Source organism: Prenolepis imparis, unplaced genomic scaffold (assembly GCF_030444845.1).
Source record: "Prenolepis imparis isolate NDT839.2.m4 unplaced genomic scaffold, iyPreImpa1.0 SCAF_2, whole genome shotgun sequence".
Taxonomy (NCBI): domain Eukaryota; kingdom Metazoa; phylum Arthropoda; class Insecta; order Hymenoptera; family Formicidae; genus Prenolepis; species Prenolepis imparis.
The window spans coordinates 10,808,888-10,829,765 of record NW_028141160.1 but is presented as its reverse complement, the minus strand read 5'-3'; the positions used below and the strand labels follow the sequence as shown (position 1 = coordinate 10,829,765).

The following is a 20,878-nucleotide window of genomic DNA, read 5'->3' as shown; positions in this document are numbered from 1 at the left end:
TTTAAAAGACCTGAAGAATGATAACATAAGAAAATGAAAATGACTAAAACTAACCAACATTTTTATGGGAAACAAAATATTAATAATATATAATTAATATAATAAATTATACATAAAAATTATATATAATGATTTATATATATATATATATATATATATATATATATATATAAGTAATAAGAAATTATAATGAAAAAATTTTTTTTAATAAAAATTATTATCGAACGTTTGAAATGCGCAGATGCTGCGTATCAAATTTGCATCCATTAAGATACAAGATTCACGAGATGTAATCGGTCACTTTCAATTCTGTTGCTTTCACACATTGACAAGATTCATGTGCATGTTAATTGAATTTTCAAAACAAGAATCATCAGTTTCTCTCAGATTATTACTATTAAGCGTCACACAGATAGCAGAATACTAATCTATTTTTTCCTGTGCATATTCTGCATATCGAATAAACTGATGCCCTTGTTTTATAGGAAGCTGATGTCAGTCCTTCGTATGTGTATATCAATGCTATCTTGCAATTATAATCCCATCAATCAAATCTTAATGTAATGTGACGATAAAGCTCAGCGAGTTTATAATTTTTTTAATTATGTTTAAACGTGTTTCTATCTTTATTTAAATCTATTATAACATATAAGATACGATTCTGAGGATACTAAGATTCCGAAATGTTCTTGAAATGAGAGCATTAAATACTTTTTTTTAATACTACTCAGGATATCTAATTATATGTTTTATATATTCATATATTTTTTCATTTAAAAAAATAATGATTGTTACTAATATGTAAAAAATAAAAATTAATAATTATATGTATTTTATAAAATATTAAATATGAAATTTAAATTATATTGTGTATTCTGTGTACATGTTACATTCAATTGTCATATACTCGCACTAAAAATGATTGATGCGCAAAAGTACTGATTTCATTCAAGAATAAATTGTTCATTGACGTATTTATCATTGACGTATTTAATCACCAGCTACACCAATTAAAATCAATTTCAAAGTAAAATATATTCATTTGCTAATTCTAAATGCGAAAAAATTCTAAAAAATGTTTAATTCTTCACAGAAGTTTTATATACATACATTAATTAATGTACTCAAATACATATATCACGGAATGTATTTTAATACTGCAAAACAACTGACTGAGACTATACGTTTTTTCATAAAAATTGAATATAAAACAACGTCATAAAAATATCTACGTGCGATTATTTTTCGCAATAAGCAGACATCGTACTCTTCTAGAATATTTTATAAATATCATGCTAAATATCATGCATTTTCCAGCTAGAAAGACGCATTAAGACACTTATCGCGCGATCATTCTGGACCGATCGTTAATGCGTAAATGTATATAATTAAACACACACTCGAACGAACAATCCAAACAAATAATTCGAGTCCGAGTTTTTACAGTGATTATGCAGCAGCTATTTCGAGAGACATTTATAATCAACTTTATAATCAACTTTATAATCAATGATCAAAGTCATTCGAGATTCTGCGTTTAATCAAATATATTATTTTGAATATTATGGCTCATCAAAATAATTGCACAAAATAATGTATTTTCAATTGTATTAATGCAAGTTGAATAACGTAGATGCTAAGATTTCAAGTGACTCATTTATAATAATTGCATCACACCTGCTTTGTTTCGTATACTGTGTGCGAAAAGTGCTTTTTTTAGCATACAATATGTAGTAGCATTTTATTATAAAAACTCAGCATAAGACCGATTATTGCTGATTGAAAAAAAAATTATGTCCAATTAATAAAGAGATTAATATATTTTGTTTAAGAGATAAATATCAAAAATATCGACAGTCTTTTAATATTAATTCATAAAAATAAACCAATACAGATAAAAAAACTCATTTCAATCATATCAATCATACATAATCATGTCTATTTACTTAGCAACTTTCTTTGTATTATGCATGTACACATGCGAATATTTCTATTTCCATACATATAAACATGGCACATGTCATATTATGTCATCCTATAGCTCAAGGCAAACGGCTATCTTCTTAAGAGACAGTACAATAAGTGAATCTCTTCGAACATCTCAATCATTGTGCGATGGATAAACGAATATATTCTGTTCAATATAAACGATAAATGTATTGCTGATAAGTTGACACATAAATATAAGTCACTTCTCGTGATACGGAGTATATTTTCCGAACAAAGCAATAAATTCAAAAAAACGTGATTGATACGATGTTTTATGTATATTTGATAATTCTATTTATATTCACTATTTATATAGTGACACTGAAATATATAAATAGTCACTATTTATATAGTGACACTGAAATATATAAATAGTCACTATTTATATAGTGACACTGAAAATATCTTTTCCGAAAGAAGCAATAAATTAGAAAAAACATGATAATGCTATATATAGATATAATAATTCTATTTATGTGTTTTATATGCACATTTCGACATTGAAAAAAAATTCTAAACTTATATTTGAGTATAGGACAAATAGTATTTCGTAAACCTCCACATCTTCTAATGATTATATTTTTATGCTGTTTACTTTCTTTTTCTCTCTCTCTTAATTATATTTGGTATACACCATATACCAAGCATTAAATAGAATTTTTAACAATGTTTAAAACAAAAAAATCGAAGTAAATTAAAGAAGTTTATGCTGATTTCTCGTCCTTGAATAACCGTATCAGTTAATTCATTAAAAATTCCTTCGGCGCAAATTGCAAGTCATGCGTCGTACCTTTGGTTTCATTGAGTTCCGTCATATCGTCGCATTCCTTTAATACTTCGGTATAATTCTTGACCGGACAACATCCGGGCATTTGAATGGGCTTATATGTATGTGTCCCGAGGATTTACGATATCGAAGAGCAAGTCGTGATCACGACACGTGCACGCGCGTGCGTGCATGCAATCCGGTAGAAGAAATACTGGTATACAGGATTCCAGATATAGAAGCGATATTGCCGGATCGGCGCAAAAATAAGCTCGCGGGGCTATTTATAACAAGTCCAGCATCACTCAGCTGACTCAGCGAAGTCTGCAACCTGCTCTTCCTTCTTTTTCTTTCTCTCTCTTTCTTTTCATCTCGTTTTCTCTCTTATCATGCGCATTTAATTGCCCAATTATCCGGCTTCTCAGAGTCGAAGACGTCGTACGACATGTCGACGAACCAGTTTCGAACAACTCGCTACCCCGGCAAAGCACGAAGCACTTTTTGTAATGCAGGGTCGCTTAATAACGAAGGGGTTTATCTGATGCACGACCTTCCTCGATTAATTCTGCTTTCTTACGTGAAACTCACATTCTACAGCTTTGACGTATAAACAATATCTGACAATTATGAAAAATTAATTTGATTATTCTTAAAGTAGATCTATCTTCAAATGAAAGAGAGAATGAAAACTCTAGAATTTAGGAAATATTCTCAATATATTTTCTTTAAAAAAGGAATCTAAGCACACAGTTATATTTAAAAGCCTAAACTAAGTTCGGGCTTCTTTTGTGTTGAATGTATAGTTTTCCAAGAGATATAAATATTATAAATATTCTTAACTGGCATTATTTTAAAACTCAAAAAATATAATTGAAACTTCAACCGGCAGATATAAGAAAAATTAAAAAGATGATCCGTTAAAACTCGTCGTAGCTCGATCGCAATCGTAAAAAAATCGATAAACTTGCGGTTGTTAAATGCCGTTCTGAGACGTGTTTTTGCTCGCGAGATACTATATTTGTAATACTCGAGAAAACGTAAAGATATAGTATATTGTTGGATGGATCGATTACCAGGTAGACAGCATACAAATTACGCAAATCCATCTCTTCAATCGAGCGAAATAATTCGCATAAGCCTGGTATGATTACCGTCATGGTTTTTTTCTTCATTACGACTTAGAGCAGCTATTAATTACATTCCTTATGCTGTATGCGTGAATAAGTATCACGTTATATCCTGCTTTCAAATATATATCTCCTCCTTATTTAATAATGCTCTTGCTCGCATGTTAGACACATACATTTCCAGATTAAAAAAATGTCTGTTTTAAAAGAAAAGTTTGTTTCTTTATTATATATCTCTCTCTCTTTTCTTATTTCGTTTTCCTTATTTCGCTTTCATAGCAAACATACATATATATCAATTAATGTATGTTTACTTTCTAAATCTAACTCGTATAACTATCATGTGATACGTTTAATCATTTTCTTTTGTAACATACATTCTAATGTTTTTCCATTATTATTTTTATCTAATTATATTTCAATATTTATTGTAGCTTTCCAGTTTCACATGTACACGCACGTGAACGAATATACGAATCTCGTCTCAAAATATAATAAATTTCTTTCTATCTGTTTGTGATGTATTTGATATTAGTTTAATTTTATATTTCTTGGAAGCTATATTTATTTAGAAAAATTATTTTATTTAAGTGTTGAAAAAACAGATTATTTTTGAAGCAGCATTTATTGCACAAAACTTTTTCTTCTTTTGATTTTTTGTCACCATTTAGAGTATTTTTTTCTTTTAATGTATTATTGATAAAAAATCTAATTTAAGCAATAATTAACATATATCTTGCTTAAATTTTTCTATCTTAATGCAATTGCTAACAAATTAACCGTTCAAGTTGTCCGCATTAATATTACACTAAATTGCGAAATTAAAAAAAATATTATCTGACGAAACAGTTGCAATATTAACTGTTTTATATAAACATTTGTATCTTTTATATACATACTTATATTATTCATACAAATGTATCGAATATGTATATATACGAATGTGTATATATACGAATATGTATATATACGAATATCCGAAATAAAAAATTATGGAACACATGTTTCATTAATGCTAGAATTTTTTTGAATATATATTCATTCAACAATACATTTCGCATATAAATCACTTTTCAATAAAGTCATCATCGAAAAAAGCAACAAATTTGATCCTAACATCGTATCTGTAATCACTAACACGTGCTTCCGGAGGATGATCACGCGTCCTCGTGTGGCCGTCACGCTTCAAGAAACGCCGTTCTAAATCTGGCGTGAATCCTAGCGTTGATTCAGGTCGATCTTTTATTGCATTTCATTGATTGCAAATCATTGTTATAGCAAGGTTTCGCGTGCAAGGAAAAATCGAAGAGAAAACTCGTGAAAAACAAAAGTGTATATAAACTTATTAATTTTACTGTAATAATGTTATTTTTTGTTTAGCAATGGTGTGAAAAACCTTCACACATTGAATGAACCAAATCTACACCAAATTTTTTAATTACCGATATCGATATATGTATCTGTAATGTTTGTAACATTTTAATTATTTTTCTTTCAAAATTTAAATAATTAATCTTGTGCGTCATTAGTTTTCAATTTTAATTTTACATTATTTTCTCTTACTTTCTTTTCTCGAACTATATATGTATTTCTGTTAGAGTAATCCATTTGTACAAATTGAGATTGTCCTGTATAAATAAATAAATAAATAAAATAAATAATGGCACAAATGCGACTAAATTAAATTGATTTTATCAAAATTTACTTCATAGATATGATACAAATTAATAACTCTAACAGAGATTTTTTTATCTAATTGTTAATCGCAAATAAAACAGAATTTTCATTAATAAATTTGTTAATAAAATTAATAATTAAAGTATATGAAAAAAATGTAAGCAACACAAATTATTTATTATGATAGATATAATATTTATAATATTATTAATAAAAAAAGTAAATTGATAAAAAAGAAACTTTTGCTAAGACATAGGAATCGAAGAATCGAACGAAAATTAACAATAATTTTATAGAAAGTCGAGCAGCAAATTTTCGCCTCGAGAGCGACGATCGAAATGGATTAAAAGATCTAGAGAGATCTGATGTCGTCAGCTATGTCGTTGACATCGCGTTCGCAATCTTGATGGCAGTTTCCATGCCGACGAAAAGAAAAGTGACTACTTATTCCCGCTACAGTCGAAGACTGCATACTTGCTGTTATCGACGACGAAGAGGACGAAGACTGTCGTTCCCGACTTACAGTGATTCGAGGCCGGATCAGGGAAGGTAGACTCTGGCGCCAGTTGAAGCGCACAAAAAGAGAAAATCTACTCAGAGACCAACCGGTTATAGAGCTTGGCGATCAACCGCGAAAGACTTCCATCATTTCTTCGTAGCCTTCTTCAAAAGTAGGTTACTCACAGATTCTCGAGATTCAATTGAGATATGATTCAAAAAGGATCATTCTAAATATCTTCTAAATAATCGAATACAATCGAAAGAGATAAATAAATAATTTTACGTTTTTAGAAAATGATCAGACGTTGATTTGAGAGTTTTCATTGAGTTCAATATTTATAGTTCGATCAATAGATTTGCAATATAAATAATTAATATAACTTGCGTATTGCGCTTGAATCATTACTTTAGCTCTAATGTAGAAAATCGATTGTTCTTTTCGCGTTTTCGCGTAGGCTACAAGTCTTCTTTTGTATCGACACGTCCGTCGTATCTCATATGAAATATTCTTGCGATGATCGAGTTTTTATCGAAGACTGCCATTTGTCATGACAAATAATTACGTCCATCATAAGCCACAGCGATTTTCGCTATTGCGAAAGGCGTCGATAAATCTTCGTGCGCGGTTTAACGTCATAAATAGAACCGAATGGTACGTGCCCGGGAATAAGAAAGGAGAATATTATAAATAAGAATACGGAACTCTGCTTTTTTCATCGCCTCTTTTTTTGTCTCTTTGCCGCTCGATGACGGCTCGATAATAATTACGGAAGCAAATTGAGCTGACGTCATTGCGTTTCGTTAATGTCGAAGCCTGGCATACGAAACCAAGGATGGTCCATTACCTTTATCAATGATTCGCGAGAACACGTGGATCTAATGGCTCGCAATAAAAGGTCGATACACGGAACAACCTTCTGTAGGTTGCAAAATGGAATGCCATTGTTTTATCAACGATTGCAGTTTACAATGTGCGCGAAAAGGAATGACCAGCGTCGATTTATACGACGACAGCACGATCGAAGCTGCCATTAGAAAGTATATATTTTAATATCCATGAACAAATCTATCTACCGTGATAAATGCAATTACTTGTATTTTATCATCTTTTAATATCAAAGACAATAATTATTATTAATTATGCGAATAATTCATAAAATTTTAAATTTAAGAGTAAAGAATTCGATATTCTTCTAGAAAAAGAAACAATTAAAATTCTTTTTTATGGCTCTTATTACAAGTATGTAATATATGTGTGTTGCATTAAATTAAACTTTCATTAATTATATAGATAAGATAGCTCAGAAAGATAAAATCAAATATTATATTAGTTATAAGTATTATTCTTTCTTCCAAGTCAAATCTCAAATCTCATAGAATTGTGATTAAATTTCTAATATCAATTTATATTGACAGGAATACAGAACAAGAGCGGTTTAAAAATCGTTTACGCATTTCAAGAACTCACCTGCGTAAAATCCGCGCCGATGAAAGCCTGTTCCATACCGATCCATACCGTGATCGGTATCAGTAATTGTTGATAAAGCTTCTTTAGCTGGTAAGCTGTAGCAGACAGTAATTGAATGCCATTTATTTCTTGACTATCCGCTCGTCGTTGCTTCTCACCGTATCTGAAAGACAATTGAGAATTCTGTGAACATTGTAATGTCTTCTCGAGAAGCGCTAAAATGCTATCCATTCTGCGTTTTATTGATTTTTTTTTAAATTCTACACTGAAACACAAGTTTCCAACTCTTGCGATAGACAAATGTGCGGAAACAAAATAAATGTACGATGAGATAATAGGTCTGATTCCGGGAAGGCAAAATTACGCCATCCGAGAGATTTATTTAATAATAGTTTCAACGATAATGAATTCTCATTTACTGACCTTTCCTGAAAAAATTGTGTATTTTTATCTTTATCTAATTTAATCAATTGTAGTTAAATATACAGTTATCTCTCTTTATTAAAATCGATATGCATTATTTATACTTGAGAGATATCCATATTAAAATTTAAAATTATTATTTTCAGATAACTATACCTATATTACTACAATTATATTTTAACAATCAGCGCGATTGTGCTTTACGTTGAACATAATTTCATATATATATATATGTAATGCTAAGTCAAGAGTCGGGTGGACAAAAGAGCGGGAAACGTGAATGAACAATGATAATCAGCTTAGAACGTATGATTTTCCGGCAAACTTTTGCGCCGCTATTCGCAAAGAGGAAGAGCACATTCGCTTGGATAGAGATTAATGATGACCGAGATTAATTATCATCGTGATTGTACCATCCATGTGCTTATTCAGTGTCCATGCAACGCAAGCCACGCGGAAGCGGATTGCGTAATTAGCAAACTTCCACTGGTATACACTGCCATTGAATGATATCGCGTGTCCAACCAGATTCATTCATCGTTTCTTGTCGCGGTTACATGAATGTGAACTCGGACGACATATGAATCGATTCACATTTCCTATTGCCCGATATAATAAATCAATGACTGAGCACAATAATGACACATAAGTTTTATTTTTCTCATTTTTTCTCATTTTTTAAAGAAATAAAAAATTTATAGACCTATTTAATATAAAAATTTGTAAATCTATTTAATATAAACTCTCTATTTTATTGTAATATTTTTATAACACTACAAAAAGCAATATTTAATATTTTATGCCAAAAAATTATTGTACATATATGTATATACATATAATATACAATATATTGTACAATATTATTTTCCTTTTTCTAATATAACAAAGTAGGAAAAAGAATTGAAATGTTACATCGCGCAATTTGCGTATTAGTCAAGGTACTAATCTTTAGTGAGATCGCGTCTAAAAGATTTATGCGCCACTAAAACCACACACACACGAATGGTACTTAAGCTTGAAAATTCTTAAAAAATTTAAATACTTAAAGCTGTTAATAGAAGAAGTTAAGAAGTTTAAATATTTAAAGCTTTGTGTAATATTTTCGCACAAAAATATCAATAACAGGCCAAAGTATTGTAATATTAAAATTGCAATATAAAAAATTTTTATTAAGACAAAAAAATTGTTATTTTGTTGTAAAGCTTATTTATGCATATAACATTTTTTTATTTTTTCTACTTTTCATATTATTATAAATTATTAATTAAATAGATATTATATTATATTTTAAGATATTTAAATGTAATCTAAAAATTATATATACGATAAAGAATACGATAAAAGATTTGTGATCAAAGGAAATATGGGAAATATCTTAAAAGAAAATAAATACCAGCAAAGAGTTTTAAAGGTTCATATATCGTGCATCATAAGATTAATATAAATATCACAGGAATGAGAAGCCATTCTCTCTTTCTCTCGCATGTTCCGCGACAAAATCCGACAGAATCCAGGTGCTAAATTTAACTGACGAATAGATATAATCCGAGGATCCGCGAGAAGTTGGGGCCTAAGATGGTACAACAATACATCTCCGGTGCCTTGTCGGTGAATTCGCAAAATAAATCTTTCGGCTGTGCTCGACAGTTCAGCGAATGTTCTTCACCCCGGGCAACAACATTCCTGAGAACACGTTTGCTAGACTTCTGGGCCCGGCCAAAGTCACGGCTACCATTTAAATCCGCGAAGGACACGTGTTGCAAATTGACACGTGTGCAAAGGTAAATATACATATGTATCTTTTCAGACGGAGGCGTCAAAATAAAGAGAGACGACGCGATCGGATAACATATCTTCCAGAATGATCTAATACACGATTGCTCCATATTACTTTTAAATCGCGTATTATCATTATCATTAGCGCATGTATTAATAACTTGGCGAACAATCATGACAGGTGACGGGACGATCTCAGAAATATATAAGACTAAAGAATTATTACTGTAGATAATTTTTTTTTTTCATATGCTGATTTCTTTGTGATGGCACCACGAAGTCGTGTTTTCGCATGTAAATGTTCATTGAAATTAAGAGAAATTATCATGATATGTTTTGTTTGATATGTTTTGTCCGGAGAGCACGAATATTTCATTAGATGATAGTGATTAATGTGACAGCGATTAAATTACGTATCTCGCTCACGCCGATTCCAAAAGAATTTATATTCATTTCATAGAAGATTTTCCAATAATAAAACTATCTGGCGACTTCTTAATTGAGCAAGGACGTCTTCTTGTAACTAGCATGATATCTATGTCAGAGATCTATCGCCTCTCATCCGCTAATGTAAATGTCTTATATAATGTCACATTAAATCACTTTCAAGCATTAATTTACTATCTTTTCACAATATTTGAGATATAAAAAAATAGTTTTTACGTTTCTATTAAAAATAATTTCTAAAAATAATCGAGAATTACTTCCTAAATTGTGTGTATATTTTTTCAAATTGTAAAACTTGATATAATTATTTCAGTGATTACTTGTAAGAATTTTTATTTTGCTGAAAAAAACGAATGTTATACGATTGCAAAGGATGAAATATAATCGTAACTACGAAATTTCATTCATAATTATTAGCCTTATTAATCTCCTAACAGAAAAGAACTTTCCTTTCAATATAATAATTACGTTGGCCCCTTCCGCTTTGATTTGCGTTTTTTTCCAATCGTGCACTCACGTGCACGAGCGATGAGCGTCATACTATGAGAATCATTTGCTGATTTACGCAACTCGATATTATCTGAAAATTACAGCAGAACGCTTTTCTGCTTGCCGGTCGGTCGGAGAGCGAAAAATTAACGTGCATATATATTATATATGTTTGCAAAAAGCGCGCTTTTATGCACATGAGAGTCGCTGCGCGTTAATCCAGATACATAATTCAAGAATCTCTGGCTAATACTTTCAATAGACTTGATACCGGTTAGTGTTATGGCTCTCTTCGATCCGTTCGAGGACATAGGAGAAAAATGTATTCGATCAGATATGTGTTTATCTCACGCGAACTTCTAATCTATTAATCCTCCAAGCATGAGTAATCTCCGTTCTATTAATAATGAAGAAATTATCGATATCGATAATGAAAAAACGCTCGAAATTATTTTTACACTTAATTCTAGTTTTTCCACGACTGGAATGATTGTTCGCAACTTGTAGGACATAAACCGGTATTTTGCTCAATTGTGAATAAACTTCACGTTCTCATTATCATTATTATTCGCTTCATTTTACGCGTCTTTGTATCGATCACGCGCAACTTTTTATATCCGGCCCCGCGAACGTTCACGTATAGAGTAGCCTAAGCGTTCCTTTTCACCTCTTTCAACCACAGCTGCACCTTTGCGAACGCATATTTCCGCGACGCTTTCCAACGTGCACAGACTTGGTCTGAACTAACCGTTATAGCGCAGCCTTGGAAGCAGCGCGAGTGGACGATAGCGAGAGAACGCGAGAGGTTCTGCGATCTGCATGCGGATCTAACACGCTCGCCTTTCTTACGTAAGACCAATATGCAGATATCACGGACGAGAGATGATAATATCATTACAACAAACGACAATGGAAGGAAAGAGAGCGAGAGAGCGACAAATCGCGATCAACTCTTTGGATATTTTCTGCGGATAATATATCAAGGAAAACATTCAATCAAATGTTTATAATTAATTAAATATATATCAATTATAATTTATAATTAATTAAATATTCATTATCTGCTTCGATCGCAAAGTTACAAATTTTGCGGAAAGCAGTGAGAGATGATATTCCGGAAGAATTATAGTAGCAAACGCGGTATTTTGCACGATTATTATTATTCGATTTGTAACGTACATATTGTAAGATTAAATTGATTTTGCAAGAGAAAATGTACTTAATTTATATATGTAGCATGCCGATATTAATGATTTAATTTATGATCCGCGCAGTCTTGTTCTGCGGTTCGCCTTCCTCGATAACGCGGTTGCATTATGCGGGTCAGGATTATCTTTCTCCTAATGATGTCGCTTGCTAGATTGCAGCGACATAGTTAGCTACTTTATAGCAAACTGGCAGCTTCATCCGCCAAATAGGTTCATTGTTTTCTCATAGCGGTTACCAATGATGCATTTCATTTAGAGAAAACAAAAGCGCCCACATTTCCATCATAATGTTTGCCGTAAATTTAGATAATATTCATATATTGAATATATTCATATATTTTATTCAAATATCTCTTAATGATTGGTGAATTTATTTTCTGCGATTAATTCTTTCGAATAATTTCGAAGTGACATCAAATAAAATAGAGATGTATTAATTCCAGCTATTAACTTAATTTTTTAGTGCATTAGTAGGTATATCGACATACTTTTGCAACAACATATTTTTGTTTTAAAATGATTAGTCATTTATGTATGTTAACAGCTTTTATCTATAATATGTGTATGCGCATTATAAAAAGTCATAGTTGATTGCACAAAAACTGCACGATATTAAATATTAAATTATTTAATTATTCTGTTAATCTAATATGGATTTTCCTATCATTATTAAAACGGCTGTCATTGCTAGTTATATTTGCATTATTGCATTAAAATTAAGTTTGTAATGCAGCGAGCAGACATACAACGCGTTTGAAACTGATAAATATCAAAGCAGCTGATACCGGAAATCGAAAAAGTCAAGTATTTGCGATATACATATATATATTTTTTTTTTTTACCTTGTATTCCGATGTACGCGTCTATCTATCTACAACTAAAGGCAAATTAGCGGTATGCACGGACCGGAAAGAGATGCATATGCGCACTGGGGAAACGTCAGTTTTTCTAACTGCACTGGTATTATGCATGCTGTGTTTCATCGTGGACGATTATCGAACGGCGCGTATCTTCGTAAGCGATCGCATGAATGAAGCGCGACAGCGCTGTACCATGATGCATCAGTTCGCGGATTATGCAACGCGTAACATCGACGATCGTGAAATTTCATTTGCTCAGAGAGAGAAGCGGAAAACGACACTTTACTTTGATTCACTGGCACGAGAATCTGCTCGAAGAATCGTTAATAAAAAAACAAAAATATATTTACAAAATAGTGTAGTAAATAATTATTAAATGGATTTTTCTCTTTTTTTATCTTTGTGATATAATATGTATAAATCCTGATTAAAATTGTAATTATTATATAATAATGATATTTAGATAGATGATTATTTTAACATATATTATATAAAATATTCGATTTTTTTCCTTAATAAAAGTGTGAAAAGCTAGGTATAACTAAAATAGCAAAAGCTTTAAGCTTTTTCTAATTTTAAAAGTACACACGAATTTGCTATTTATGCACGATCTGTTTTTTTTTTCTTACATTTGCGATAACAGGTATGCGTTTGTGAACAAAGGGATATGTTTCTCTCAGAGCGATAACAAAGAAGTTCTATTCCCGCAGATTTAAGCGAGAACACGAGCAGCAAGTATGGGAAGTTGTATCGGTACGTGCTGTCGCGTGTCCTAAATACATTCGTTTTACTGCAACTACGATAAAATGTATATCTACACAGTGTTTTTCACTGCGATATTTTCCTTTCGACTACAAATATATGTATGTATATAAATTTGAAATATAAACTATCTTTATTAATTTATATTATAGAGAATTTATATATAAAATTAAAAAGAAGACTTTTTAGCAAATTAAAGTTTAAATCAATAAATAATTTTGCAGTTTTGTTCCTTAATAATATCTTTTTTTTTTAATTTGATCAATATTTATTAAATTAAATTTGTATTTGTGATACCACAATTAGAAAGTCATAATAAATAATGATTTCGCATAGAATTTTCGCTAAGAATAAACTGGTAATAAAAAATATAGAAAAATTTGTCAAGGATATCACAAAACACTTCTGGAACACCCTATACTTGGCGCAACTATGAGTGTTGTTTTATCATCGTTTTCTTTTCGTCAGACTAGCATTGTGAATTTCTCGTTATCAAAACTCGCGTTAACACACACGTAAATCAGAAGAGGCGCGGCCTTGCGAAAAAACAATTCTGCAGCTCTGCGACCATCGTAAATTTTCCCAGCAATTAAAGACGTCTAAGTATAGTTACAGAGTTCCGGATGAATTCGTCATTAGAACGAAGAATAAACAAGCGAAACAAGAAATGTCTAAATTCAGCAGGATATAATAAAATGTTCAAAAACTCAAAGAATATTCTCTCTCGTCAAAACGAAATATATTAAAAAAGATTAAAATAGGCATGTTAAAAGATGGACAGAATTTGAATTAATTAACATTTACTCTTGATATCCACGAGAAATTTCGTGTAGATATCATGCTGTAAATATAAAGATATATATATAATACAGCTATATATATTTTTATATCATATTATTATTTAATAGTATAAAGATTTTTGGTAAAATATATAAAATACAAATTTAAATTTCAACAAGCTAGTAAGAGCCAGACGCGGATGGTAGTTTCAATAAAAAATTAATTTTCTTTAAAACTGACATCCGTGTCTAACTTTTACTAGCCCGAAAATTTAAATTTCACATTAAGAATCTTATTAATTTTTCTTATCAATTGTTGTAAATATATAAAAGTATAATATATATTATTATTCATAAATAATATTATAAATAAAATATTGTTAATTAAAATAAATAATATATAATGTATAATAAATAATGCTTGTTGTTTGAATACAGCAAATTATATTCGCCAAAATTGTGAAAGAATTGAATTAAATAATAAAAGTTCATAGAATCTCGCGGCGGTGCTGGTGTGCGAAAACAATGAAAATCTGTTGTAGCGCGAGCCATAAAACCGTAACGCTGTAATTACAACTGGGAATAAGTCTGACACGATAGTATCTATCACCTATCATCTAATTGCGATAATACTCTATCGTTTGTTCTTTCCACGAAGGAGTCCGAACCAACTGATTTACCGGACGAGCACAATGAATGAAGCCTTGATGTCTCACGAGAAAAACGTAAAGGTATATTTCATCGTAGATGTCTATAAAAACAATTCATTAAACGAATCGGCCAAGTGTGCGGACAGGAAATAAGACCTATGAGCAGGAAGGTCTTCCTTTCCGTTTTTCCTCTCCGCGACTTTATGGTCAGCGATAAAACAGACGTTTTCGATATAGAAGTGTCGTTAATGTTACGTCTACATTAGAGCGATATCTTTCTATCTCAGCGACGGAAGGTCAATTGTATTAATTACAAATGGGGTAGTTGACGTAGTGCGCATTTCAGCAAAGTATGTATTTTGTAAGACTTTGTAATGTTGAGTTGCAATCTAATCTGCGGCCTGATAATAATTTGGTGGACAACGTATCATTAAGAGTTGCTTACATCCGGACAAACGCGTCCTTGAGTATCTTCCCGCGGCAGGATGAATACGAAAGCACTGACGACAGAAACGAAATGGCAGCTCTACAAATATTATTTAAATATATATCTGATGTTAATATTTAAAATATATTCCACGAGCCAATCCTTTCATCCAATCAATACCAATATATATATATATTTATTTATTTATTTTTTATTATAATTTGTTATAAGTAGAATTTTATTAATTTCTTTATCAAAGTTGGAGAAAGAGAAAAAGAGAAAAACTTAATAGTAATCGATTTATCAATTTTTTATACTGACCTAAGCCTCTGGATTTTTTGCGATTAGCTGGGTAAACGAGATGTAACATTAAACAGTAAGTTTCGAGTTAATTATCTTTCAATAATAGATGTGAAAAAATACAAATATTTTTCTAGTACAGAGACTAGTTATGCAGCATGTTCAAGGATACGCGCATTCAGCATTGACGCAACAATGTGATTTGTCGTTAAAAATATATAATATATAAATATATAATATTTATATGAAAACATAGTAATTTTTTTTTCCAATTTATCAAATTTTTTCGTTAAAATAAAATAGAAATTTAGCGAATTTTTTTTGCTAAGAGTATACGCACTCTTTATTTATCTCAATCTTTTTAAACACATGTTTTATATGTGTCAGATTTATTTCATAAAGCAATAAATTATTTGATTAAACATCGACTACTTTCAATTTGCAAATGAGCAAACGCAAAGTAATCAGCAGATTAATAAGTGTTTCCTCGAATGTGCTTCTAGAAAATTTTAGAAAAACACACATTTTGTTTCATCAGTATCTACCGCGACATTGATCTACGCGAGTAGGACACGAAACCCGTTCACCACAAAGAAGCCAGTAATTGCGTGTTGAGCCAACAATGAAGCCTAATTGCGAAGGTAGAGCATGCCGCAATTATGCACCGCACGAAAGATGACATGCGCGGGATGTAACAAAGGAAGCTGCTTCTACCATTCGTACCACTCTATACCTTATCGGTTTGCACGATCACTGACAATGATATATTTTATCCGTGATTTTGCACTGTGTGAATTGCGTAGCTGTCATCGTCCGCATAGTCGTTTTATGAATATATGACGACGTCACGCGCGATCGCGTCATATTTTCGTCAAGCTGTTCTAAATATAAATCAACAATACACGATCGAGAGATTTTTTCCTCCCAATCTGATAAGACATTATTCTTGTGAAAGTGGTAGAACAACAAAATACATATCACTTTGCGTAAAACTCGAGCATAATAATCGAAGCTCTTGTTCATTAACAGATGTTTCTTAAAAGTCGTTGTGTAAAATAAAATTGATAATTTTTAGCTACTTTTAAAGAGCAAATTTACAAAGTTCAACAATTTACATAATGTATTTCCCAGAAGAAGATTAAAATCCAATTCATCTGACTCGTTCGTAAAAAAGTTGACTCATATTCTCTCTGCAATAAGCAACTTGTAGCTATTATATTTGCGCTCGTAATGCTTATACATTACTAACATTACATAGATTATCAGATGGTTTGAAAAATCCGATCCAAAAGGTCGTACGTTTTAAACGATCGCTTCTTTCCTGTCATTTTTCAAAGATGGTTTTCAACAAATGAGTTGGAATTATTTTCACGGTGTGTCATGTTTTTTTACGATATTACGAAACCGCAGCTTGATAGACGTGATCCGCGAAACATCAACCCGAATTTCCTCTCCCCTACTTCCTTCATTTTGGGATCATCGTAACCATTGCTCTGCTTATGATTGCGAAATAGCGTACATCCGACAGGATGTGCCGGCGATTGCATAATGCTACATGTAGCGTGAACCATACTTATTAAAAGTCGGTAAGTTTCTGGATTCGCTCGTTGCGTCAACACTAAGTGCTCGTATCCTTTGGCATAAATTGTAAAGCAGCGTAAACTAAAGAGAGTCTGGAAAATCTTTGTATTTTTTCATCGATTGTTAAGAAAGAATTTTAGTGAATATGTCTCGGATTAAATTGATATTTTATTCAAGTCCCCTCTTGATAGATAACTAGAGATATTAATTAGCGAATAAAACTTTGTTAAGTATCTTTACATTCTTAGGCAGAATTACAACTTTGATTTGTCGCGTTAAATTATTATATAAAAAAAGTTCAAGTTAAAATTTTTACCAAAGAAATTATCGATTCAAAATTTAAGAAACATATTTCCAATTACTTCAAGCTTTTTCGAATGCAATATTTATATTTATCGATTTTTAATCAATAATAATCCCCCTCCCAAAAGTGGAAAAAACGTAGCTCCCAATTTGCCTGGTTTTATCTATTTTTTTAAAATGAAACAGACAAAATTTTTCTAAGTAAATTTTAATCAGTATCAATGGGATGATTTGGAGTATATTAGTCATTAGTGCTCTATTAGCAGCGTGAAAAGTCACGTTATAAGGAGTAAGTTGATTCAACGTATTTCTCTCAGCGCGTATAGATATGTAAATTCGATCGATTAACATTCGATGCGTTATTTCCAATCACTGACGCACGTCAAAAAGTAGGTAATCAGGTTCGCCAGTCTCAACTACTCTCTAACATTTTTCAACAGCTGCTCGTGCAGCCTATCCTTGTTCATCGGACGCGCAATTTCGTCGCAAAATGTTACGACGGTCATTAAGTCGGTTGATACCTGGCAGGCGATAAAAACGCGTCGCTCTCGAGCGATTAGCATCCCCTGTACCCTCCGACGCCAACTTTCATTCCGACATATATTAGGCACTCACCTGGAAAGAGGATCGACGAACAGAGCGACGATGATTACCGCAACGACAACGCACGCGAGGTAGATCGCCGAGATTTCATAGATCTCCGACTCCGGCGGCCGCTCCAGGCTCTCGTGGCCTCCGTTGCCAAGGACGCAGAAATCCGCACCGCATAATTTAATTTTGTCCCAGCTGGTCGTGCCGTTGCTACCGCCACCTCCGCCACCGTCGCTCAACACTGCAATTTGAAAGTGATCTCTGAGCTGTTTCCTCAAACGCGTTCGCGCTTTCACTACTAAGCTGCTTCTTCGAATTTCATCCAAAAAACAGAGATTGAGAGTCTCTCTCTATATTCAAAAATTTATGGATTTATCTATTGTTTTATTTATGATTATTATAATATAAATAATTATTTAATCTTCTTGCTAAAATGTCTCTATATAGTTTTCAATAAAAAATGTTTAAATAAATTTTTAAATAAAAGGAGAATTTCACAGGAAAAGGAAAATTTATTTTAATATTTATATTTTATATTTCCTATAATTAAAAATTAAAGGATTGTTACGACTATTTATGATATCAATTCGCTTACTTATATTCTTTGAAATTAAATAATCTAGGATCTATGAAATTCAGGACTTAGTTTTTTAAGATAATAGTTTAATAAATGTTCATTAACTGAATTATGTAAGAGTCGTACTTTTCTGCGTTAGAAAACATGATTTTTTTTTCTAGAATTGTAATTAAAAAAAGCTAATTTAAATTATACAAATAACTTGAGGGAAAAATAACTATTGCGCCTTATACTTTGCAACAAGAAGACCATATCATTTTCATATTAATATTCTAAAGAAGAAGAAATAATTATTTTAGAATATTATAATATTTCTAATTCAAAAAAGCGTATAAGTGGTATAAATGGCTTGTTAAATAATTGTTAGCATGACATTTTTTCATTGAAGAAGCATTGATAGTAAAGCATTAATAATAAAAGTATAAGAAATATTGATAAAGTGTTTTTAATTAATGTTAGTTAGCACTCAACGATACATTTACTAAATTTAGCATATGTATATATATATTGATATATTGATAGCATGTGTAGACAGATGATAACAAGAAATATTGATAAAGTGTTTTTAATTAATGTTAGTTAGCATTCAACGATACATTTACTAAATTTAGCATATATATATATATATATATATATATATATATATATATACACGGTATATTTTTTGTCAGTTTTACTAATTTAGGCTGAACAGCTTCAAATTCGATCACCAATCTGTTTAAATCTAATATATATTTCTATGATATCCTTTTCAACATAAGTTTAGTTACGGAAATTATTTTATCATCTTATACATATATGTATCTCAATCGAGGAGTAAAATTGAATATCATTGCAAGCTGCCTGGCAACTGCATGTATACTTAGTAAGTAAGGAATACGTAATAATTTATATTGCCACGTCGATTATGTTAGTGCGCTCGAAGAATCGCATGGTGAAGGTGTACAAGCAATAAATCGAGAGGTCGACCTGTTACGCCGTAACCGGAAACCGACATACCGCCTTGTCTCGGTCGCGAGAGAGCTAGGATATAAAGAATACAAGTCACACACGCACATGAGCGAGAAGCTGGACTCTTCGTAAATCAATATTTCATGAGCGAATTTCACCGCTGATGAGACTCTTCCCTAATCGTTTTGCGGTTTGCGCGCTAGACACGCTTTTTGCTTCGTCTTTTCACGATCGAAAAATTGATTATGCGCATCGACGCGTCCTATGGAGGTAATGCCGAACATCGGTGTCACGGTTGCACCTATCTTCAGTGGGGATGTATCGCGTAATATAAATTTCTGCATTTTTAGTCACGACGCGTGAAGTCGAAAAAGACCTTTGTCGGATGTAAATGACGACTGGTTACCTCTGATAAAAAAAAAACACAACAGACATTCGTCGCAACCTAACGTGTTCTGATTGCTTTATTAACGCTACAAAAATAGCTGAGATTGCGAAGTTGTTTTGCGCAAAAATCCTTCTATGCACTCTAAACGCATGAAAAAATCTTTTGATAAACAGAATGTACCGTTTAATGTACTGTTTTTTGTGTGCATTTTATGTCTTCAGAAAAATTGTAGTTATTTTGGACCTGACAACGAATTGAAAATGGAAAAGAGTTAATTATTCGTTAATAAAGAATCATTGAACCGATCGCGACGAAGCGCACAGCAGAGAGAAGTGCTCGCAAATAACAAGATAAAGAAATTCCCGCACAGCTGTGCAAACGCAGCCTACGCACAAGAGTGTCGTCAATGAGGAAGCGCACGACACGCGTTCGAATGTGGTCGTTTACAGGAAACCTTCTCGAAGGATCTCGTTGGTATTCGACCCGAGTCGAGTTAAATCTCGGAGCCATGAAGGCGCGCTCCGAAGTGCAACGATTCGTTCTGAAACGCGCGAATGTACAACGTTATACATATACGAGTTTATTATTAGCGCACGTGATGTAATGTGTAACAGGTATGCGACGTTAAAATTCTTCTTGAATGTGTCGAGAAATCACGCAATGCGTTAAGCGAGATGCGTTACGTTGCCGTGAAAAATTAACGGTCACCACATCCCGCCGGTTAAATCATCGACCGGAACTACTGACGCGGTACGACTTTCATCTTCTATCGTCGCGGCGTGCGCGACTGGAATCTTGCGTTACTTACAATTTCATATAAGCGTTTAAATTATTATTC

At 32.0% G+C, this 20,878-nt stretch overlaps 1 protein-coding gene across 2 annotated transcripts in view; it reads right to left on the bottom strand.

Annotated features, from left to right (window-relative positions):
• The window catches only part of LOC145947530 (UNC93-like protein), a 66,513-nt gene that overhangs the window by 7,079 nt on the left and 38,556 nt on the right, over positions 1 to 20,878 (bottom strand). For both annotated transcript variants that reach the window (XM_083057318.1, XM_083057316.1), the window contains 2 exons: positions 18,149 to 18,365; positions 7,529 to 7,691 (listed from right to left, as the gene is read on the bottom strand). In XM_083057318.1, the coding sequence (XP_082913444.1) occupies positions 7,529 to 7,691; positions 18,149 to 18,365 (380 nt within the window). The remainder of the gene's footprint in view (positions 1 to 7,528; positions 7,692 to 18,148; positions 18,366 to 20,878) is intronic.